A 26,708-nucleotide genomic window follows, 5' to 3' on the forward strand; every position below is an offset into this window, starting at 1 on the left:
CATCCTTGTCCCAAAAAAGACCAAACCAGCTTTTGTTCTGCGTATACTATGATCTATATTCATTGGTTTCTTCCTTAATTCCTTGAACTCAATAGGAGAGTAGCCTTGAGTCAAGAATCAAGAGTGTGTGTCTAGTTGAGTATACACCCTTGGCACGAATGACACTTTAACCATGTGTTAAGTGTACATGGCTGGATAGATCCAAACTTTGACTATTTGACTTGTTAGCATCAATTGTGTCTCATGCTTATATATGTTAAGATCAATATTTATACTTTATTATGTCATGACTAGGTTATGGCTAACATTAGACATGCACCTGCAAAAGTGCAAACCTACGATCTTGTATTTTAAATGTGCTTACATGAATAATATATTCTTTTTATTCTTTTTTCAACCATACTATATATCATAGTATACTAATCAAATATACAATCAGTAACTACTTTTCATGCTTTCTAAAACATTTAAGTCTCACCTAACATTGTTTCTATTCATCTATTTTTTATTCTGTGTGAACTGAAAGAGTAGATAAAACCATTATCATATGCATCTTAATACGTGTAATTTTAACTAGTTGTTCAATTATTAAGTACATCTAAGATAAAATATCAGCCCTGCTTGCGGTGCGCACATATGATGTATATATGTGTGAACCCTCGGGTGGGCAAAAGTGAAATTGCACTAATTTTGACGTTATTTTACTAATCTCGTGAAAATAACGTTAAAAGTGACGGACGGTTAATCAGGCATCATGTAGTGGCGTTGATAGCTGAAAGATAAGGGTACATGCACCGATCAGCCGGTGTCCCGATGATTGAGTGCTATGTGCCTTATGTCCAAGGCTTGATGCAAAACTACTATCGAGCCGGGGGTCTCACCGGAAGCAGCCTCTTTATCCCTATGGGGTAGAGGTAAGGCTGCCTACATCTTACCCTCCTCAGACCCTACCATAGCTTTGCTATTGGTGGGATATACTGAGTACGATGATGATGATGATGATGATCTAAGATAAAATATTTAAAAAGAAGACTGAATAGTAAGGAATAGCATGCTTTTAGGGTTGATAGGAATTGATGAAAGAATATAGAATGATATGCATGGATATTATTTAATTACAAAAAAGATAAATTATATTTTTGCTTTTTGGGGATGAAAAGGGAATCAAACGTAGCAGGTTTCCATGAGCATGTCTGTCTCTTGGAATTTAGATCACGTGACTCTTTCTGGTTGCATGCATTCATAACAACCCAAATTTGCTTCTTTCAAGATATTAAACAGTGTATGCAATTTTATTAATCATGTGAAGTTTAACTATGCGATTATTAATATAAAGACAGCCATTCCATATATATAAAGTCTTGAAAATGTTAGCCAATTGTAAAAAGTGAAACAGCTTATCAATAATATAGCTACGTGTTTAATGTTGTTTATATCAAATTGGCAAATGGATGAAAATATATACCCCAAATTCCTAAATCAAAAAAATATAAATATACACCGTTTAGTGTTCCCTATAAATCTTATAAAGTTAGTTCATGACGTTGAATTATCTTTTTAACAAAATAAAAGGTGTGTGTACTCTAATAACTTAGCCTAGGTGTCATCATCAATTTGAAAGAAATAAATTGACAACCGGCCAAAGCAAGTCTAAAAAGCTGATTGGATTTAGGGTATGTCTTTGAATCGGTCTGATTAGATCTTCAATACCTCATAAAAATACCTCATATAAGGTTTCAGTTTAAAATTTCATATAATCGCTCAATCCATAGAGTAGAAGTAAAATCCATATGATTCCTACCAGGGGGTGGCAGGGTGGTCGACGGCGTCGACGGCCACCCCACTAGGCCCGAATTAAAAAAAAAACAAATTATATGTATTTTTATGAAATACAATATGTATATTTAAACGTTAAACTAAATTACATAACCATTGGCTTGGTCTAGCGTTAAAGGAGTTTTACTCTCAACCAAAAGGTTATGGGTTCTAGTTTAACTTGAGACATGTTTAATTCTGTTTTTATACAGAGTTTTTTTACATAATCCTATTTTTATACAAATTTTTTTACACAACCCAAATTATAACTAAGTAAACTCATATAAAAATTAAATTGTTTAAACCCAACAAAATACTCCTTTTACTTATGGCCCAAAAAAATTTCGCCTTCGGCCCAAAACTTTTTTTGCTTTCTCGGAGCCGGCCCTGATTCCTGCTTATAACAAACATGCATTCCAAATTTTCATTCATAAAGTGGGGTTCTGGAAAGAGTAAGATAAAATCAAACTTTACATTCATCCTCCCATTATACAATATGAAAATACAAGTATATAAATAAGTATATATTAGTAGTAGAAGAGAACAGAAACTTAGGACATAAAAAGACTCCTAAATTACTTAACAAGGATGTATATATATATGATGTTCGTAAGTGAGTGGATGATTAGCAAGTTGATGAATTGCCTTGTCTAACGAACATGAAGAAGGCTAATTAGGAGCAAAATATTATTGAAGGTTAAATTAGACGTAGAGACGTTAATCACCATTAAACTTGATAATTTGTGTGTCACAATAAAGTGGATATGCTGAATAAATCAGTTTTAAGTGCTTGTTGTTGTTGTTGTTGTTGTTGTTGTTGTTGTAGGGGGGAAAGGCTTGAAATGAAATCAAGAAAGGACCATGAAACACTTACATTTCACAAAGAGCAATGATTAGGGAAAATATGGTATAAATGCGATTTCGATGATTTTGTAACATTTTTAAGTATTTTAGTTAATTTTAATTTATATACTATTTTTATTGTTGGATTTTTAAAATTTCATAATTATCCTGCAAATTTTTTTCACTGAAGATAAATTATGATATTTTTAAAATCTGAGAGTGAGACACTTACTCGTAGTTTATTGCATTAAATTATACAAATTGAAAAAAAAAAGTTTATTATTAAATAACTTTACAGGATGAAATATAATTTAAAAAGATGACGATTGTAATTTTCTAGAACGGATCTCATAATTTATTCTTGGATCAATTTAAGTTGTAGGTTACCACAATTAACTGAGTTAGATCTCGGATCTTGTTAAGTGTTTGAGTTATTTACCAAATACGGTAAGTTAAGAATTGCTAGATGGATAAGTTATAAGGAGAGAGAAAGGTTTTTCCAAAAGTTGTGTATGCATGGACATAACTCTAGGGGTGTTCAGTATTCGAATCAGACTTGAATAATTCGAAATTCGATTCGACTCGGATTCGAATTTGACGGTTCAAATTCGATTTTTATCATTCGAATTCGATTCGGTTCGAACTCGATTTTAGTAATCGAATTTCGAATTGAATACGAATTTATAATCATAAATTCGTATTCGATTCGAAATTCGAATTCAAATTATACATTTTATTTTTATTATATATATACATACTTATGAAAAGATAAACTACGTAAATCTTTTGAATTATAAAGATTAAAAATAGAAAGTTCATCATTTTGGTTAGTAATTAATGTAATTGAACATTACCATTTTGAATATTTAGGATGTTATAACTTTAAATGATTTATTTATTTTATAGACTTGTACTTTTTGTTGTTAAAAAACTCAAACTTATAGCGGTTTTGAAATTAAAATATATTTTTTTAACTGAATTCGAATCGATTCGAATTCGATTCGCACTTCATTTTCGAATCGAATCGAATTTCGAATGAGCTATTCCGAATTAGAATCGAATCGAATTCGTCGTATCTATTTCGAATTCGAATAGAATTCAAATCCAACTTCAAAATTTCAAAATTCGAATAATTCGATTCGAAAAAATTCGAATATTCGAAATTCGATTCGTTGAATACTACATAACTCCACTATTTATTGTGGAACCGGAAGTTATGTCATGCATCCTTTCATATAATATTGGCCCAATGGGCTTTGTTTATAAGGTCTCGGGCCCAAACATACATATAAGAATAAACGATAGCCTTTAACATATAACTGACACTATAGCTAAATAATACAAAAGGGCTCTACAACGATAATATGGAAATAAAAAGAAAGAAATATAACGGATTTATAAGAAACAAATAATGCTTGTTGAGGACGGATTGCCATATACTTTGGACTTATGCTAGCTTACTTTTCTCAAAGTTAAAAGAGTTGTGTAAAGTACATTTGAAAGATAATAAAAATAAAACTTTGAAAAACAATTTATTGTAAGATAGAAAGTTAAAAGTTCGTTGAAATTGTTTTGTAAATAACAAAATTGACAAAACACAAAATGTTGTTAGATAAGACAAACAAAGATCGGCAATTTAACGTTGGGGTGAAAAACCGCAACCATTTAATTAACTTTGAAAAGCAATACATTTAATATAGCATTATAAGTACAAATTCATTGGCTATATTATTAAAAGTCAAAATATTGTAGGGTGTATTATCGATTACATAGAGAAACTGCAAATACATCCTGCCAACAGTGAAAACAAACTGATCATAATATTATATTTAGGTGCATGGAAGAAATTAAAATATATAAATTAGCCATGAGTAAACAAAAAGCTAATAAAGGGTGAAAAGAGCGGTCCCATCCCGGTGTCACAACTCAATATTGTAACATCAACCTATGGTAGTAATCAACATAACTTTTTAGTCCTATTATTAAAGAGAGCACTTTAATTTGGTCAAGAGTTTTTTTTATAGGCTTATGGCTCCAAAAATAATCCTAAACATCACCTAAAACCGCAACATAAAAAAAACTTAAGGATGATAAAGATTGAGCTGCCCCTGAGTTGTTGCTTCTAAGCTCTAAAATTGTCAAGAACATAACCTACAATTGCAAAAGACTTCTGATTAAGGGCCCACCATGACCGGAATCTATGTCACAATTGTGAAAATGAACACTAGACAAACTATTACGTACCCACAATAATGATATAACCTGGTCAAAACGGATAATATAATTCGAAAATCCAAGTATCCAACAAAGTTACGTATGTGGCGTTAGATTAAAAAGGTAACAAAACACGATTAAAAATTTTATAAGGTTGCTAGTTAATATAACATGGTGTTTAGATAGAAGTGTGAGTTGAATAAAATCTTTATGTTGTGTCGTTTGGTAGCCAATAAAAGCTTGGTTATTATTTGTCTTGCGTTTTTAATATCATAGCGTTCATGATTAGTACTTTATGATCATGTATTTACTTGACACATCTTGATTAGGCTGGTAATATAACCCATTAAGTTCAGTTTCTTAATCATCACTTAAAATTAATGCATGCATAGAGTCCCCGTTAAGGATGTCCCAACGAACAAAGCTAAGTTATTAGTTAATTATTGAATTTGAAGCCTGGGGTGGTTAATATTTTCTCATTATTGTTTTACAAATCACTTTCAAACTGTTTGATACCGTCTTTCCACCTAAATATAATTATTTTATAAACAATTAGCCAAATTAGTATTTTCCAACTGATTCCATGTAGGTTCGACATCCTATTTACCCTTGCTAGTTAAGGGAACATTGGTAGAGTTTTATAAATGTTTTTGCATGACTTGACGACGGTCATCAGTCTATTCTCTAGTGTTGCTTTGTTTTCAAGTAGCCCGACTCTCGTGCCTAGAATGTTAAAAGAAAATATTGAAAATATATCGGGATCAGCGAAATTGGTGGACAGTTGCATCATATCCCGTGAAATTAGAAGACCAAATATGCAGTTTCCATTTCCTTCTTAATTGACAGCCTCCAATTATTATTTTCTATGTTTAGATAACTGCAATTCTCTATATATTCAGATTGTATTCTCATTGTAATTTAATTTCAAGAAATCAATAATAAAAAAGCCTCTTCATATCATGGTATCAGAGCAAAATTGCTCATCATATACCGTTTGATTTTCAAGCCTCCTCAAATCAATAAACCCAATCCGAGCTACCATGTCCAGAGACGGCAACTCGGGTTCCGATTTGTCATTACAACTCGCAAATCTGTTAAAAAACAACCTATATCAGCCTCATAACCCAAAACTATCTGATAATCTACAAATTAACCCCAAACTCAACAGCCAAAACTACGCATTATGGACCCGGATGATCCGAGTAGCCATAGGCGGAAAATCCAAAACCCTGTTATCCCACATTACCTCAGATCCTCCAAATCAAACAAGTGAAGATTATGAGCAGTGGGAACAAGAAGATTTAATTGTGTTTTCATGGCTTATTCAAAATATCGAACCCGCACTTGCAGGAAACCTAACCGAGTATCCCACTGCAAAAATGTTGTGGGACGCTTTGGTGGTCACCTACAGTAGTGGAAGAGACAAATTACAGACCTTCAATCTTCATGTCAAGGCTAACGACATCAAACAGAATGATACCCCTCTTGAAGATTTTTGGACCGTATTACAGGGGGTATGGGGAGAGATTGACCGAATTGATCTGAATCCCATGAAGTGTCCAGAAGACATCAAGACATACTCACGAATCAGGTCAGAACAAAAACCTTTTCAGTTTTTAAATACCCTTGACCGGAAATACGAACCCATTAAAAGGGAAATTCTCCGGCTAGATCCTCTTCCGTCTGCGGAGGCGGCCTACGCCGCTGTTCGTAAAGAAGCCGCTCACCAGAACATACTGGGAGCAACTACTAACGATTCTCAGGGCATAGCAACGGGTTTAGTTGTAACTGAAGCAGAAGGATTAGGACTCGCAACAAAAGCTCACCGTCGGTTTGAAGGAAAAAGGAATGGACCGTCAATCAAAGAAGATAAATCACACCTGACATGTGATCACTGAGGTAAATCAAGAGATGCCAAAGAGCAATGTTTCTGGCTTTTCGGCTTCCCCGATTGATGGGACGATGGCCACAAAAAGGGTACCAAGAAATCTGGACCGGAAAAAGGCAAAGCGTCTGTTACTGCGAGAAAAGAGAACGTTGATACTAGCACTGACCGGAAAAATCCCACCGGATTTGGGGCGGTGGCGGCGGCCTCTTACGATGAAGAAGGAGATGACTCCTTTCAAATGAGTACAGGTACAGGGGGTGAGAGACCACATGTCTCGAAACTCCCATCTTATTTGTGCAATATTTCCAAAATGGACCCTATAGATTCTAAAATATTAAAAGCAACAACTTTTATTTCCTTTATAAAAGAGAGTTTTAAAAATTGTAAATATAAGTCTATTAGTGGTATTGTGACAAATATGGCTCAAAATTACAGTAGGAGACGGGAAGTGTCATGGATATTTGATTGCGGAGAAACAAATACCATGACTTATGATCTATCAGATTTTGCTATGCCAACTAAACCAACAAAGTCTTATATATACACGGCAAATGGAGAGAAGATGCTTGTAAAAAATGGGGGGGACTATAGAAATTTCACCGACACTTAAGCTTTCAAATTGTCTTTATGTACCCGCCCTATCACACAAACTCATGTCAATAAGCCATATAACAAAATAGTTAAATTGCACAGTTCATATGCAACCCACTTTTTGTATCTTACAGGATATTAGGACGGGAGAAATAATTGGGCGTGACACTGAAAGACAAGGGTTGTATTATGTGAATGAGGTGACTCAAAATAGTACTGTAATGCTTTCTCATGGAACCACAGAACGAGAAGCATGGCTATGGCATAGAAGACTAGGGCATCCATCTACCGGTTATTTACATGTTCTATTTCCTAAATTATTTCCTTCCAATTGTAAGTCATATTGCGAAACTTTTGTGTTAGCCAAAAGTCATCGTAAGACATTCAAACCAAATAATACAAGGGTTGATTCGCCTTTTTCATTAATCCACTCAGATGTGTGGGGTCCTGCTCCAATTATTGGAGGTCAGAATTTTTGTTTTTTTGTTATATTTGTGGATGATTGCACACGAATGACATGGGTGTATTTATTAAAAAATAAATCTGAAGTTCTTGATAAATTTATCATTTTCTACACCATGATCCAAACCCAATTTCAGAAAAACATTCAGGTTTTTAGATCCGACAATGGAGGAGAATTTGTTAATTCTGAAATGAAACGTTTTTTTCAAAACAAAGGGATAATTCATCAAACCACTTGTCCCCACACTCCAGAACAAAATGGTGTCGCAGAACGGAAAAATCGTATCTTATTAGAAATAACTCGGGCCCTTTTAATAGAATCACACGTTCCAAAGTTTTTTTGGCCAGAAGCACTCGCCACAACTGCGTATCTCATTAACCGACTTCCCACTCTAACTCTGAAATAAAAAACTCCATTGCAAGTTCTTACTGAATACACCAACCCTCATTCCGTTCTTACCCTTAAGCCATGAGTCTTTGGATGCACCGCCTTTGTTCACATACCAAAATCACACAGAAGTAAAATTGATCCATGTGCTGAAAAATGTGTCTTTGTTGGATACGGAATGAATCAAAAAGGATACCGATGTTACAACCCAAAAACCCGTCACATGTTCACAACTATGAATTGTGACTTTCTTGAAACAGAGTACTATTTTGCCTCCCAACAGAGTAGTCAGGGGGAGAGGGAATGTCTTGACACACTAAGTTGGTTGACATATGTTACATATGAAGAAGGAAGGAGCCACAGTACCCCATACGAGTCTCACCCCTCCACACAACCTCAAGATCCAAACATCAGTGTCGCCCAAACTGCTCCCAACCTGATACCCGAGGTAAGTAATACTCATTCTTCTCCTACAACCAATCCCATTGAAACTAACACATCAAGTCAAGGTGAGAATATACAGGAACAAGAGTTTTTGACACTCAAGAAGATACTCGAGGAGAAGATAATGAACATTTGCAAGAACAAGAAGAGACATCAGAGAGATATGTATTGCCAACAAGAGCAAATCGGGGAGTTCCACCGAAGAGGTATTCCCCGGAAAAGGAGTCCAGAGGAAGTAGATATCCAATGGCTAATATAGCCAAAGGAAACCTGTTCGAGGAAGCCAAGGCGTTTGCTGCATCTATGTACTCTGATGAGATCCTTGCTAATACTGAACAAGCCTTAAAGTCTATTCAATGGAAAAAGGCAATGGAGGAAGAAATGGAAGCTCTCACAAAAAATAACACATGGGAAAAACGTGTCTTGCCACATGGAAAGAAAGCTGTTGGGTGTCGGTGGGTTTTTACAATCAAGTACAAGCCCGATGGTACAATTGAAAGATACAAAGCGAGGCTTGTAGCTAAAGGCTATACACAAACATACGGAATTGATTACTCTGAAACTTTTTCCCCGGTTGCAAAAATTAACACAATCAGAGTTCTTTGTTCTGTTGCAGCAAATAAAGGATGGCCATTACACCAATTTGATGTAAAGAATGCTTTCTTACATGGAGAATTAAAAGAAGAAGTCTATATGGAAGCTCCACATGGATTCACGAACGAGTTTGGGGAAAGGGAAGTGTGTCTTCTAAAGAAATCACTCTATGGTTTAAAACAATCCCCTAGAGCATGGTTTGGAAAATTCACCCTAGCCATGAAAAACTATGGGTTCATGCAGAGTAACTCAGATCATACATTGTTTCTCAAAAAAAGAGGCAACTTTACAACATGTTTAATAATTTATGTTGATGACATGATTATTACAGGGGATGACAAAGAATAAATATCCAAACTAAAGAAAAGTTTGTTCACAGAATTTGAGATGAAAGACCTAGGGAGACTCAAATATTTCCTTGGGATTGAAGTACTGAGATCAAAACATGGGATTTTCATGTGCCAGAGGAAGTATGTCCTTGATCTATTAGCAGAAACCGGCATGACTGATTGCAAACCAACAGACACTCCAATGATTGCAAATCAGAAGTTATACATGGAAAAAGAGGGAGATCTAGCCGACAAAGAAAGATGCCAACGAATAGTAGGAAAACTGATTTATTTATCACATACCCGACCAGATATAGCATACGATGTGGGAGTAGTCAGTCAATTTATGCATCAACCCCAAAAGGCTCACATGGAAGCAGTCGTAAGAATTATAAGGTATCTCAAAGGAACAGCAGGGCATGGAATTTTGTTTAAACCAAATGGACACCTTGAAACTCAATTATATATCGAAGCAGATTGGGCAGGGGATAAAGGTGACCGAAGATCTACATCAGGCTACTTTACTTTGGTTGGTGGAAATCTTGTTACGTGGAGAAGCAAGAAACAGAAGGTGGTTGCTCTTTCAAGTGCATAAGCTGAATTCCGAGGAATTGCGAGGGGGATAACTGAAGTGCTTTGGATTCGAAGACTCTTAACTGAGATAGGATATCCTCCACAAGAAACTAGCAAAATTTGGAGTGATAATGAAGCAGCCATTCAAATTTCAGAAAATCCAGTACAACATGATCGAACAAAGCATATAGAAGTAGATCGACATTTCATCAAAGAAAAGTTGGAAGTGGGGATCATTTCACTTCCGTTCGTTCGGTCCGAAGATCAACTTGCTGATATCTTAACAAAGGCTGTTAATAAAGGAACCCTATACGAATGTCTGAGCAAGTTGAATTTTGGAAATCCCACTATTCAACTTGAGGGGGAGTGTTAAAAAAAATATTGAAAATATATCGGGATCAGCGAAATTGGTGGACGGTTGCATCATATCCCGTGAAATTAGAAGATCAAATATGCAGTTTCCATTTCCTTCTTAATTGACAGCCTCCAATTATTATTTTCTATGTTTAGATAATTGCAATTCTCTATATATTCAGATTGTATTCTCATTTTTTTTTGAAATTTGGATGACTTCTTTCATTATATAGAAACATAGATATTACATCAACATAGCAGGTAGGCGGGCAACAAGCTGCGCCGCCACCCCTTTCTGAATTGCAAACCCTAAACTGCTAAAGACATACCCCTGCCCCTTTGGAGTCGACACATTGCTATGCACAACTCGTTGGACCCTGGTTAGGAAACGGATAGCTTCCGGTGCCAAGGAGCCAAAGGTATCAAAAGCCAAAGGGACAAAAACATGTTGGTTCTCTTCGCAGGCTTTAGCATGTTTCTCCACCTTCTTCGTTTCAGCCATTTTCATTGCTTGCCCAGCTACAAACCCATTATCCCTCAAACTAGCTAAGGGAGATACCCCTGTGAGGTCAACACAAGCGTGTTTTCCCCCGGCCCAACCAAAGAAGAGCAAATCTGCCGGTCGTAGAGTGGATCTCCCTTCCGTGGGGTTGGTAAGGAAGTTTACGAGGGCTTCCTTTTTATTTGATATCCCAGCTCGCCTTAAGATGTCCCAAAGAACGTTGGCACCCAATCATGTCGATATTTGAACCCAGACATCTCCTTGCAATGAACCGCATGCTCTCCGAATTTATCCAGGCAAGCCTTACGGCAGATCGGACATGTTTATTCTTCTGGGTACATTGGGACCATCAAACGGTACTTAAGAATGGCCCTATACTCGACCGCAGACATGCTTTGGCCCAAGCCATCAATCGGGATAACGGTCAGAAAATCTTGGGCATGAGGACCTTGTAAGCATTCAATAACCGTCTTCTGTCGGGGGGACAATCCAAAAACTTCTCCCAGGCTCTGAGCGATTTTGCCAAAAAGGGCATTCGCCAAAGTTTTTTGAGGCTTTGGTGGGGCGGTGTCCATATTAGAGAAACCGCCAATGTCAAAGTCTGGGAGAGTGCCATTTAGGCGTTCCAGGGCCTGCACGTAGTCTGATTCCAGGTCGACAACTCCGCTATTCCTTAAGATGTGATTCTGTAGCTTCCAAGACTGAGCCCTCGACGCTACAAAAGCGTAAACCCCAACATCATGAGCCGAAAGAAGGCCTAAACCCCCTAAGCGCATCGGTAAAGATGCAAGTCGCCACTGAAGATCACCAAAAAAACGGGCCTCCACATACAACTATGTCTTCGAAGGCTTCTCGAAGCCCCTTATCAAAACAGGATACCGCATCATCCATCATATGGGGGTGGCATGTTCGTAACCCAAAAAGCAACTTAGCAACCCCCATGCAAGACCTAAGCAGGAGGAGTTCGCTCTGGGGATCCCTAAGGCAAGGTAAGAGTTTCATAAGATCAACCGCACGAGATGCTCTCCGCCTCGCCAACTCCTTAATAAAGTAGGGATCTCGACTAACAGCCCCTCCAAGGAGTTTTACCCCTCTCTCTGGTCTACCAATCCGACTAGGGAAGAGCCCATCTTTGACTTTCACCCCATTACACGCTGGCCAAAAAACCTCGGTTTTCTTAATATTAAGTTGCAGCCCCAATGATGGCCCTTCCGAGCTGATAATGTCTAGAGCTTTAGCGACTTCGTTGGCACCACCAATAATAGTCCCATCATCCAAGTACCAAGCATGAAATGGGAGGTTACAGTCATTTTGTACCCGGAGAACAAGAGGGTGTAATGCTAAGGCAAAGAGGAGGGGCCCAAGGGGGTCTCCCTGCTGAACCCCAGTAGTAGCCCCTATACAGTTATCACCAACGTACAACCTAACCGGCTGGGCATAAAGGAACTGGACCCATAGATAGATAGATGGGCAATGATGATGAACCTCCCGGAGAAGGGCTGTGTGGTCGACCATATTGAAGGCGTTGGAGAAGTCCACAGTAAGCATAGCTAAAGAACCGTCCGCGTGAAAGGAGTTAAGAAACCGGTTCGCGCTGTGAAGCACCGCCTCTGCCCCATTAGGGGTCCCCACCCCAAACTGAAAGTCCCCTAAATACTGAGTCATTTCCTTCCCAACCATCTTCATAGCCACTTTAGAAACCAACCTACGCCAGATAGCCCCCACAGCAATGGGTCGAATTCCATTATCCGGCTTTAATAAAGGGGTAAGGGGGGCCGAAGCAATAAACTCAACGAGCACCTTGGGGCACAGACCCCCTAGCCATAAGTTGACAACTTCAGTGATGGCTGAGAGCAGACCCATGGAAGTCACTGATCCCTCACCACTAAGAGCGTCCAACAAGTGTTGCGCCCGCATCCCGTCTCTCCCGCATGAGGTCCCTTTAGGAAATGATCGGATACATCTAAGAACACAGTCCCCATCCACAGAGAGAGTAGGCATGGCGACAGAGCTAGAAGGCAAGGACGGAGGCGGCACCACTGGGTGTTTATCAATAAGGGCTTTCATGGTTGAATCTCCGAGAGGGGCAACCCCACTTGAGCATAATACCTTGACTGTAGCTTTGAAATGACCATCCCTGACTTTCCTGAGACATTTTTTAATATTGAGGCTGTTTTCATAACCCTCCTCCCCTCCCACCTCTCTTTTAGAAAAAGTGCTTCCCCCCACGTTATCAAAGAGAGAAAGAACCAAGTCAGCAAAACCAGATCCATCTTTCCACACCGCAAGTGCTTGCTGAATGCTACTACATTGCAAAGATTTTTGATTCCCTGACCTGCGTTCCTGCCTAGTGGAAGGTTTCACCACCCTTAAAGTACAACGCGGAAACAATAGTAATTTGACCCAATTCTCAATAGAGCCTGGTGAATCCACTACCTTGCGTAAAGCGCATGCCAAAGTCTGAGCAAACGCCAAACGACAACTTGGGGGGATGCTCTTAGCCGTTTGAATAGGAAGGGAGAAAACCCGTTCCAAAAGGGATACATCCCCAACCACTCCTACAGATGGACCTGGGTCCCTATCCACAGACACACGATTAGGTTTCTGGATCCCAACGATGAATTCTCCAGCATCTCCAGAATCCACAGAAAAAAAATAGACACCATCAGCATTCTTGCACCCCCTGCTTAGGGCATGCAACGTCATGCACCTCCCACATAACCATTTATCCCCCGCCCGAAGGGCTTCCCCAACATCTATAAAAAGGTCCAAATCCTTGGAGATAGCATCTTTTAAAAGGTTCTTCCGAGTATCCGTTTTGAAATGGGTGCTTTGCATGTGATCAAGTAGGCGGAAAAACCCCGAGGACCCAGGTCTACCATCCTTACACTCGTGGAAATACTTAAAGGGGCATGGCCTTAAACCGTAAGTGGAGCTATGACCAAGCCCTCCTGTATTTACGTTTCGAATTCTTTTTATGGTAGCCATGTACACACGAGAACAGAAAACAAATAAATCACAAAAGACACCGGACCTCTAAAGACCCCCTCGAGATGAGTTAGAGCAAGAATCAAAGACCAAACCCCTCACACTCAAAGGAGGGGAGCAACTACGGGTTGCCCACCCCCCATCTAGCACCCCACAACAACCGCTAAGGCATAAGAGGAGGAAGGTATAACTCCAAAATAAAGCAAAATGGGTAGAACTCCAACTCAAAATACCCCCTTAAGCACCCAAATGCAAGTAAACAACCTTTAACTTGTCCGAACGTAAGTCGTAATTTCGTCGAACATCTGGCGTGCAACAAGTATTAACCACCAATTAATTGGAATAATCAAGAATATAGCAAAAGCCCTCAATCAAGAATAATCAAGAACCTGCCAAAGTCTGCCAAAGCCATGGTTCTCCAATGTAGCAGTGTTCCTATTATAAAAGAAACTGACACTCCACCAATGATCAAGAGCTGATTTGCTGCTGTTAACAAGCCTCTTAACTGTTTCGGTGCTATTTCCGCTATGTAAACGAGTGCAATTGGATGAGAAGCAAACCAGCTCACATGTTATAATGTTGGAGAGAAAATGAAAGAAGAAAATAAAAAATAAATAAAATAAACTTTTATATTCAGTAGTTTCCTCTAAAACCAATAAATATATCAAGCCTATTGATATATTTCAAGAAATCAATAATAAAAAAGCCTCTTGATATCATAGAATAGCTTAATGGTTCTATTTGTACGTAAGAAGTTATAACCATCGGTTGTTATCTACTCGTTAAGCTTATTGTGGTTTATGTTATAATGAGTTATGAATATAATTTTATGAATTAGTTAGCGTTATTCACCATCAATACATTGACGTATTTTTTAAACTATTTTTAGTAATCAGAATAGACGAAGATATGTCAAATGTGAATGGGAGATTCCTAGGCATAGACTATAGTTGATGGCCAGATGAATTTTATAAACTTTAATCAATGTACGTAAAACTTCTTTTAAAAAAAGTAATTGTGTAAACTCTACGGGTGTTTAAATCCCGGTTTAACATAAATTATAAATTCATCCAAACTATTTATGTTGCGTAAATAAACTTTTATAATTTGACAAAACGGTACCAACTGTTAGTCTTACGCCTTGTCCCCTAAGGGCGGTGTGACAACCCATAACAAAATCGAAAAACTCTTAATTGCTACTTTGCTTTCTATTTGATGAGTCTGCCGACGTTGCTTGTTGTTTCTTTCTTGCTGATGACATGGGTCGTGATCAGCATTGCTTCTTACTACAAATGTGCGATCACGTTTTTATTGGGTCTTGCTAAATTGGTACTTGCCTAAGCTCTAATATCAGCTGAACCAAAAGTTCGACACTAGACTATTGAAGATCAAGAAACATACACCTTAAAATAAACGTTGATCAGACACCCCTATTTAACCAAAACAAACTCATCATCCTAGAACTCTACTCCTATCTATTACACATTCAAACTAAAACTAACTTGACAAACATATAACTTTCAAATTAACTAACTGATAATTCTAAACTTTCAAGCAATTAATTAAATCCTATACAATTAAGCCTTTTTATATTACCCCTTCAACTAATTCTCATATTCTTTCAAAACAAATTCGTAAACTTCTTGATGACTTGTTTCAAATTAACTTTCAATGGTGCCTTAGCAGTCACTTGACCTTTTTAAAACTTGATTATGATTTTGGAGTTTTGATTCTTCTAGTTTAATTAGGAGCTGCGTTATAACAATCTATGCTCTAACACGTCAAGGGAACTTTAGTGCATGGGTTGGACTCATTCCCCTCTATTTCTTTATGCACCATGCAAGTTGATACTACAAATATGCTATACAACTTATTTATAACATTCAAAAAGTCCCTCTATTATGAGTCCCTTGTATCTTCAAACATAATGATCAAGAAAGCTAATTTAAGGTATTTCGATTCCCAACATTTTAAGAAGATTAAAAAGCTGATGAGAAGAATGAAGAAAAGTTATACACATGTGTACATATATACATGTATATGGGGAAAGCAAAGTAGTAATTCCCTGAAAAAGATTAAGTAGTCTCTTTTAAAAGCAAAATCAATAATGCAAGCAGTAATATTCAGGAATTGACAAGAAAACAAAGAATAGGACAAAGTTTTGTAACGTCAGAGACATAGTCCCTCTGCCCTCCTCCTCATGTTTCCCTTTTGGTTATAATTTGATGGGTTGAAGCTACCTACATAGAGGCCCAATTTTAAAGCTATCATCTCATCTCATCCACATCTCTCTCTCTCTCTCTCACACACACACAGGGAGACACATACATAGTCGTTTCTTAAACTTCTTTTCTACTTGTACGAAATGGGTTGTCTTTTGTTTTGGTGTATTTGTACCCAAGTGTGTGGATTCTTGTGTTGAATCATCTTGGAGAGTTTGAAGAATTACAAGTTTGCTAACTGTCAGGTTTGAGCTTTTTCACTTTTAATATCTTGTTACATCTATCTTAACTTATTCTTTGATTCGTTAACCAATATCCTAATTCAAACTAAAAACTTCTAATCATTTTCTTAATAATTTCTCAGATCTATATATATAACATGGTGTTTGAGGAAGCAAAAAAGATGATCTGTCTGTCTGTACATGAGTTAATCTGTAATATATGAAAAAAACAAAGAACAAAGAGAAATTAATATTCCAGTTCATTTAATAAGTGAGATAGAGATAAAGAGAGAGAAACATGAAAGGCATCTTTTTGGATGACAATATGTCAAATTTAACATCTACATCAAATGAAGCAAGCCTATCTTCATCAAGCAACAGGAATGATTTCGGTACTATGTACCCTCCACCGCAGATGCAGCAGTCCTTCGGTTCTGTGCCAATCAGTACCAACAACCAAACTCAATCAAACAAGAAAAAACGGAATCTTCCAGGAAATCCAGGTAAACTAATTACATACTTTATTATTGTAACAATCTTCTTTTTGTTACTTAATTACTTGTTTTAATCAAATATTCTTGTATATACATATACAGTTTATATTAATCATACATAGCTACATCACCTCCAATTGGCGAATTTATGGACCGTCGTTCCAGCCATTGACGGTCAAACTTTAAAATATTTTTTGTTAAAACGGCCGTTTAACTTCCATCTGGACTAGACAACTATTTGAGACGGTGTGTGATTAGATGTCAGGCAGTTGTGTATAATTCTTATATTGATTATCTTTCTAGTATTGATCTTTGTTTCAATTCTTTTTGTATTGAATTGGAGAAACTTAACAAAATATTGAAACAAACTTTCTATTTTGGGTATGAAAAAGATCCAGAAGCTGAGGTGATAGCTTTATCTCCAAAATCACTTATGGCAACAAACAGATTCATGTGTGAGATTTGCAACAAAGGATTTCAAAGAGACCAGAATCTACAGTTACACAGAAGAGGACATAATCTACCATGGAAACTTAAGCAAAAATCAAAACTAGAGGTAGTTAGGAAGAAGGTGTATGTGTGTCCAGAACCTAGTTGTGTGCATCATGAGCCATCAAGAGCACTTGGAGATCTTACCGGCATCAAGAAACACTATTCAAGAAAACATGGTGAGAAAAAATGGAAGTGTGACAAGTGTTCGAAACGTTACGCGGTTCAGTCGGATTGGAAAGCTCATTGCAAGATTTGTGGCACAAGAGAATATCGTTGTGATTGTGGTACCCTTTTTTCAAGGTAATTGCACATATTGATCTTAATATAGTTTTGTTATGATATAGGTAATTAATGTGAGAACCAAATAAACATAAAGCTGCAAGAAGGTCACAAACTGAACAGTAGAAGACATAAAGAATAAGTTTTTAAACTTTTTATCGTAATCAATAATCATCTTCATTTTTGTTCAACGTTTTCTACTATCCTTTTCATTACAATCAATAATTCTCAACATGAAATATATACTTGAACAACAACAAAAAATGAACATTAAACATGTTTTAATTAATAACGTCGAAAGGAGATGATCGAGTGGGTCAGTAGCCCGTCAATAATATTAATGGTCGTTAAAACAAATGTCACATTAATTAATAATTAATATTTAAGACAGCTTCAAAAGCATATACTCCGTACTTCACAAATACTAAGACTAGAATTACATAAAAATTAACAAGTATAATATTGTTGGCTTTTTATTTAACTACCTTTTTACATTTAAAAAAGTATAATGATTGACTAATTGTTGTTATATCTTTGTCTTCACTCACACCACAGGAGGGACAGTTTCATTACTCATAGAGCTTTTTGTGATGCATTAGCAGAAGAAACCGGAAGATCACTTTCATCATCAACCTTAAGCCATCTCCCTCTTCATCTACCGGTCGGTTTCCCGCTCAAAACCGAACCAGCGCAACTTACGTTTAACGTCGGATCGAGTACAACTCCGCTTCATAATCATCAATTACCATCATGGTTAAATCCTCATCATCATCAACAACAACAAGAGCAAGAAAACCCTAACCCTAATAATAATAATAATAATAATGTTCATTTTCCTTCTCCTTCTTCTCACATGTCTGCCACTGCTTTGCTCCAAAAAGCAGCTCAGATGGGTGTGACCATGAGCAGCAATCCTGCTGCACCACCTCCACCTCCTTCCACTGCTACTAATATTATTTTAAATGGGCCCCACCAAACCCTACACCATGATCACATGTGTACACCTCTACTATCACCTCATCATCATCATCATCCTTCTGGACTATCAAATTTGTCTTCAAGTGATAATCCCATCATCACCACTAGTTGCATGGACCAGCTTCTTCATCATCATCATCCCAATTCATTGACATCAACCAGTGTAGGGTCAACCAACATCCATGATCAAATCTTCAATTGTATGTTCAGTTCCACAAAAAAACATGTTTTCCAAGAACCAGAAAGTACAGTGAATATTAATATGAGAAAAGACAGTACTGCCGCAATTGGGAACAATGAGTTAACTAGAGATTTTTTAGGTCTTCAAGGATATCCCAATAATCCGACCGATGAGCCGTTTCTCAACATGACCGGTCTTGATCACATGAGTCATCTGAATCCGAACCACAGTCAGAACCAAATTCCATGGCAAGGTTAGCTAGTTTACACACCATTTGTACGTGGTGTACTTTTAGTTCCTTTTTTTTTCTGTTACTTTTTGCTTTTAAACTTGTTTCTAGTGATGAACCCAATTTTCCATTTTGATGGTTCTGGATTGGAGATTTATGAAAGCTATGAATGCTTCTAGTATTTGAAGTGTGTACAGTTGTTATACACTAGGTATGCTATCCTGAATCACTTTAAAGAAACAAAAGTATAGACAAAGAAAAGAAAAAGTGCTTCTTTGTGCTGTAAATCAAAACACGTACTACCTATAAAAAACTGTTGCCATGCTAGCTAGGTTGTTTACTTATCACTTTTTGATAAACGTGCACTTTTACTTACGCATTATCTTTTAAAATGAAGGTCAAATGTGTGACATGGTTCGATTGGTATATATGCATTAAACATATGCTATATACATTGATATATATATTTAAGAAAGTCGTAATTCTTATAATTTTGTGTAGGAAGGAAACACGAAAATAAATAGAAGAAATACAAACATGACGAATCGTAAAACTAATATTGAAATTATGGACATAAATAAACGTGTAAGCTAAGGAGATCGGTTTTTTACATGTTTTACACTAAAAATATATATATATATATATATATATATATATATATATATATATATATGCAAAATCACAAAAATTTGAGAAAAACTTTGTATGTGATGTAATTGAGCCTTACTTGATGGAATTCGGGTACAATAGTTAGTCCAAACCTCCTATAGCCTCTTGCCACATGATCTAACTCATCGATTTCATTGGCTTCTTATGCCCCTGTAATTGCAACTGACCCAAGTTACGCTCCTCTATGCTTGAGCATTTTTGTGCCGTTTTTCTCCTTAATAGGTACTACGTACAAAAAGAAGTCAGCTAACTCTTGAATCAACTATTTGGAACGCCCTAGGTGAATCCCACATTAGTCGTGGACATGAGAGATTCTTGATTCATAAGGAATGCACCGCCTATTAAGTCACCAACGCGTTTTGAGCTAATGTTAGTAGATGAGAGAACTCCACAGTTAAGTGTACTCATGTAGGATTAGTATCAGGATGGGTGACCTCCTGGAAAGTATTCGCCGGGACATCCAAAAACAAATCTATGATCAGTTCTTTATGGGCAAACCAAATATCAATGGTACGAGAGGCCAAGTGTTATATTATGATGTCTAATAACTTATAATATATAAAATAAAAAGGTCTTGTAACTTATGCTAGCAATCATTTTATTTTCTATAATTTTAATTCAGGAGGTTTGATAAATTTCAAAAGGTTATCAACTTCACATAAAACTAAAAATTAATATTAATTTATACACTCACTATATAAGAAAATTCTTCTATATAAGCCATCTAGTTGAGCCAAAACGAATAATTAATACACATGCAGTTAAAAGGAATAAATTACCATACGAACCACTTTATTTTTATGATTTATAGAGGGAAAAACAAGAATGTGTTTTCTATAGAAGTATGACACATTGGCCATTTTTGTTGCTACAGTGGTCAGAGTCACATGGCAGAATCTTTTATATCTAGGGTATAGAGAAAAATTGAAAGATATGAAACAAAAGGCAAGGGTCAAATGGGCCTCGTTCGGAGATGACAATACAGCCTTTTTCCATGGGATTATAAAGGCTAAGAATTTGAAAAACAAGTTACACGGTTTGGATGTTAATGGAGAATGGTGCAACAAACCAAATGTGGTTAAACGAGAGGCCCTCAAGTTCTTCTCGGCTCGTTTTAAGGAGCCTATGCGACAAAGACCGGATTTGGCATGTTATAACATTAAAAAGCTTTCTCTAGCTGATGCAAACTTCCTGATTTCTTCTATCACGTTGTCTGAAATCATTACTTTTTATGCTTTGTTTTTCTAAATTACTAGCAAATAGTTATTCAAATGTCGAAGTTTTTCGTGAGTTAATTGTATGGATGACCGAGTTTCGTTGATGGTTAAAAAAATGTAACACGTAAGGTACATTTGCTTGTTTTTAAACTTCTTAAACATGATATATTACAAATTACTAGCTAGATAATTTTTATCCAAGCATTAGTTTTATGTATCGCTTAGATTTATTAAAGAAATTATAGTTATATATTTTTTAATACTTTAATTTAATTTATGTAGCGTTTACTTTTGATGCTTTGTTTTTCTAAATTACTAGCAAATAGTTATTCAAATGTCGAAGTTTTTCGTGAGTTAATTGTATAATCTTCAAATATATTATTTATAATACTTTTGAATCAACGATTAACTTGATATCAACAATTTCTACGTATCTATTCTTCATGGCTACACTACTTATTTAAATAACTTAATTTTAAACTTTTTTTTCAAATGGAGAACTTCTGTTTCAGTCCATGTGGTTTTTTAAAAATTATCAATTTTAGTCCAATATATATTTTAGTCTTTTATGGTACAACACTCTTAATTAACTATCAATTTTAGTCCAACACGTTAACGACATCCAAAAAACTGTTAGTAAATACAACTTTGAGGGTTTTTTTTGTATTTTTCACATACTTTTAGTCATATAAATTTTTATTTTTCTACTGAATATAAGTTTTATATTCTTAGTTATTTTTTAATATTATGGTTTCTTATATTTGTTTATCTATAAATATTTATACATTTTTTATTTTTATTTTTTTCAAAACTGACGTGTTTATGTAATTGTACATTTATTTATTTATATTTAAATACTTGTACTTTATACTTTTTTTAGTTGTAATAGTATATATGGTTTAAAAAACAAATTTAGCTTTATTTTAAAGTACATTTTTAATTTTTGACTTCTACTAACTATAAATAATTTAGTAAAATCAACATTTTTTCTTTTATTTCTCGATGGTAAAAAAGAACATATATTTACTTTATATTGTTTTTTTTTTTCACTTTTCAACTGACGGATGACTTTTAAAAACCAATTTAATTAATTTTAATTCTTAAGTTGTATTTAGTTGTGGTACATAATTTTTTGTAAACTTTGATTAGAAAATTGAGTAGAGCACATTTAGAAAAATCCTTAGAATTATCAGTGTCATTTAGTCAAGTGTAGATGAAAAATAAACCGTCTTCATAAAAACTAAACAAAATTAAGTTAATTAAGTACCATTACTAAATACAAACCAAGAAGTCATTCCCACTTTGATGGGATATTAACGTGATTAATGTGTGAAATAATAGATTCAAACTTTATAGGGTATAAAAATTTAGTCGTTCGAAAAATGAAAACAAACCAAGAATTGAAATTTATAAACTGGTTTTCAAAAACCCTCTGTTAATTGAATAGAAAAACAATATAAAATTAATATATGTCCTTTTTACTACGGAAGAATAAAAGCAGAAAAGTTGATTTCTCTTAATCGTTAATAGTTAGTAAGTGTATAATTAAAATCGACTTCAAAATACAACTAAATATTTTGTTCTTTAAAACCTGGATACTACTGCAGCTATAAAAAGTAAAAATGAAAGTATTCAAATATAAATAAATATATGTATACAGTTGTGTAAAATCACCAATTTCGAAAATAAAAACATAAATTTTTAAAAAATAAATATTAAACTTATACTTAAAAAATAACAAAAAGTATAAGAAACCATAATATTAAAAAAAACAAAAAGTATAAAATTTATATTTAGTAGAAAAAAACAAAAATTCATATGAAAATATGTGAAAAATACAAAAAAAAGCCCCTTAAAAGTGTATTAACTAATGGTTAGTGGATGGTGTTAATGAGTTGTCTAAAACTGATAGTCAAATTAAAGTATAGCATAAAAATCTAAAATAAACTATTGAACCAAAATTAATAATTTTAGAAAACCACAAGGACCAAAACCGAAGTTCTCTCTTTTACAAAAGTGTCACACCCCAACCTACAGCGGAAATGCCGGGGCGCGAACTGATTGTCACAGATCTTAAGGTTACTATCATGCACAGTATTTAAATGACAATATCTATTAATTTTATTCAATTTTCACATAAATCAAATACAAAATACAACTCATTAAACAAACAATAAACACAAACTTAATTCTTGATTTTATCTTTTCTAACATAATTCTTCACTAAATCTTCACAAAGCCTTGCAACTAATTCAAGCGATAACCTGCATATGCGTATAAAATAGAATTTTGTCAACAACACATGTTGAGTGAGCAACACACCAGTTTAGTTGTACATATAGTAATATAACAAAATACGTAGCTGCACTCATATGAGAATAACAAAATAACAAAATGAGCAAGTATAACTGAGATGTCGAGAAGCACAAAGACTAACGACTGGCGTATGATCATACTAGACTGAGATTATGTTGAACCTCTCCGAATGCGAAAGCATACAAAGCAAATAAGCACATAAACAAGTAAGGTATAAGTTGTTAACACATAAGACAAAGTTGCAGTTTTGGGTATAAGTATATATGAAAAGTATATTTATGCATATGTCCCCAAAACATTGAAAGCGGTAAAATAGGGGAATGTGGTACTCACCCTAGTAGACGAACAAAAGTGATAAGAGAAATATTAAGAGTGACGATTCGCGGGAATCACGCGTTGACGACAAGGCCTATAAAGGAATATAGAATGCGGATACGCTAAGTTAATGAACTAGATCGGATAAACAAGTTCGATAATTATAATTATTATGAAGTTAATATTATATTCTTTTAATATAAATATATAAAGACGTTTATGAATAATTATTAGCTTGTTAAATTATAAACAAATTATATTATAATACTTAATTATATAAAAATATTATTCAAGTAAAATACATCTTTAAAAAGATTTATTAATTTGTTAAAACATTCAATAAGTTTGTCCATTTATATATATATATAACGAAAAATATTAGTTTACGTGGTATTATATATACGTATATATACATATATGTATATCTAAATACACATATACGTACATACACGGACAAAGACGCGAGAAAATAAGTATTATAATCGGTTTTTAATAAAATAATTATATTTAATCATTATTGTTATTATTATACTTAATAAATGATTTTAGAAAAATAAGTACCAAAAAAAATATAAACAAAAACGGGATGGCAAGGGTTCAAACCCGCTACCTGCCATTCCGTAATCAAAGGTGTTACCCAACTGGGCTAACCAGTATATGGAACGAATGTTAGAACTGATCAATTAAAAACAGGAGCAGATTCAACCAGGCTAGATTATGAACCCTAACAATTGATTTGATCAAATCCAACACGTTTGATCTAATCAACCATAGGGCTATTGATAAGCATAAACTCGCGATCCTAACCATATAAATTAAATACCTCAATCGATGTCCAGACGTGTGCTAAATGAATTAAACAGAGCCGGCCAAAAACGAACAATAACGGGCAGCAACAGAGCGATATAATACAATTAAACGTAAGTTTTATGATTGCGATGATGGTGTAATAGTGCAGACGAAAACAATCGAGTTACTATGATCGTTATAGGGTATATTATATAACAGGTTAAAGACGGTTACGTAATTTAAGCAATACATATAAGTTATGATCGATTTTACAAATTAACAAGTGTCGGTATGCCGCAAATGGAATGATTAACAAGATCCGTGATTCAGTTTCTATGTTTATTACGAGAATTAAGCAACAAGCAACTAAACGGGTATGGTTCCGGGTTTGAATACGGGTATCCTGTTAGAGATATGGGTTATAATGATAATTACAGATTGGCCCTTGAAGTTTGTAGTTGGATACATAAAGAGATTATAGTTTAGTATAGGGTATGTTTTGCCAAAATAAGAAAGTTATAATTATATAATATCTAATTGATTAAATAATAATCATTCATCTCGATAAACGCGATATTTTGATAAAATAATCCGAACATCGAAATGAATCGGAGTTTTAAATAAAAATAATAATATTTCAAAAACCCGAGTTGTTACAAAAAGTTTGTTTTTTTAACGGTCAATAAATCTTTCAAATAAGCTACTGACTATTAAATTTATCATATCGAGATATACTTGTATTTTGATCCGGATAAAATTTTCACCTAAAAGTTTGTTCGTGTTAACTGACTGAGTGTGGAAGTTATCAAAAATATGGGATTGTACTATATTCCATTTTTTTGAACGGCCAACTAAGTAAGGCCGGGTACTCCGTACGCGGCCCGCATTGGCTAAAGGTAGCCCGAGCCGGCCACTAGTCCGGACGGACGGATCCCCTAGCGGTCCACCTATTGAGGGATTCACCGGATAAAACCCGACCCCCACGCCCGCCAAATGGCACGACAGCGAGGAGCCGGTAAAACCGGGTGAAATCAGGACTCAAACCCTGGCAAGCCATGGTCATCCCTCATATCTCCCATATAAATTAGTGATAGTGAGGTATGAACCATCTACCTCTCACTGGTAAAGTGAATGCTCGGCCATTGAGCCACATCCCTTTATAAATTGAAACTCATGTTGCTTTAAAAACTATTAAAATTAAATTCATTTTGTTTTGAAAAAGGAAAAGAAATTGAAAGAAAAGAGTAAAGAGATATGGAATATAATATTATTTTCTGTTGAACTTCAACTAAATTAAAGAGGTATTGGTTTTTAATATTCTTAACTATTACTCATTGAACGATAACATGTAACATCACGGAAATTTCGGGCCAAAAATGTCAACTTTCCAAAGCCTAGGGATCAATTCTGTCAAATTCCAAACTCCAGAGTTGAAAATGAAAATTATGATTTCCTGACCCATCGCGCTACGCGATGGATCATAAGAGAGACCTATCGCGATACGCGATAGGGTGTCTGACAGCGAGACGCGTGGCCTGCCACGTGGCCACACGTGGCACACCGGTCGCCACGTGTCCCGCCACGTGGCCACACGTGGCACGACGTCCGCCACGTGTCAACACGTGACACACCGTCTGCCACATGGCGACACGTGGCAGCCCTACGTTGTGACTGGCAAGGGCTACGTCGCGGTACGCGCGGGTGCCCAGGAGGCCGTCGCGTACCGCGATGGGACACCAGATTTTGCCTATAAATAGCAAGGTCGGGATCATTCATTTCACATCCAAAAATCTGTATTCCTCTCTCTTTCTCTCTAACATCTCTCTATACCTCGAAGTTTGTGCCCTCGATCCACCTCGATAAACGTGCTCGATTCCTCGTTTTCCGTACCATACCTCGATATTCATACCATCACACGACGACGTGTATAACAAGAAGGTGATACTATCTCGACGTTCCGACAATCATTTTTGAAGTACGTGCATTGCTGTCTCGATTGACGTGCTCAAGCAAAGTGTTGATCAAAGAGAGTTGAAAAGATCAAGTGGTGTCGAAATGTTGCTCGAGTGTCTAGGGATTTTAAAGCCAAGTAAGAGGTAGGCATAATGCCCGAATTAAATAATAATAAAATATTAAAAAGGCTTAACCCCAAAGTCGTAATTATACTCGATGCTTCAAAGAAAATAAATAACAAAGAAAATAAAGAAAGAAAAGAAATATATGAATATATATATGTGTGTTATATATAAATTCTTTGTTATAAATATTATTTAAGTATAATGAGTATTCTTAAGTCATATAGAAAGGAATACGTTTCTTAA

General features: G+C 35.6%; 1 protein-coding gene across 1 annotated transcript; it reads left to right on the top strand.

The window, feature by feature from the left end:
* Positions 1–16,602: 16,602 nt before the first annotated feature.
* LOC143626138 (protein indeterminate-domain 7-like) lies at positions 16,603–19,249 on the top strand. Its single transcript, XM_077096300.1, has 3 exons — positions 16,603–16,931; positions 17,315–17,714; positions 18,249–19,249. Exons 1-3 carry the CDS (start codon positions 16,727–16,729, stop codon positions 19,108–19,110), a joined length of 1,467 nt encoding a protein of 488 aa, XP_076952415.1. The 5' UTR covers positions 16,603–16,726; the 3' UTR covers positions 19,111–19,249.
* Positions 19,250–26,708: the final 7,459 nt, after the last annotated feature.

This window comes from Bidens hawaiensis, unplaced genomic scaffold, assembly GCF_021521415.1.
Source record: "Bidens hawaiensis isolate Kalapana, Puna unplaced genomic scaffold, B.hawaiensis_p1.1 tig00004283_1, whole genome shotgun sequence".
Classification (NCBI taxonomy): Eukaryota; Viridiplantae; Streptophyta; class Magnoliopsida; order Asterales; family Asteraceae; genus Bidens; species Bidens hawaiensis.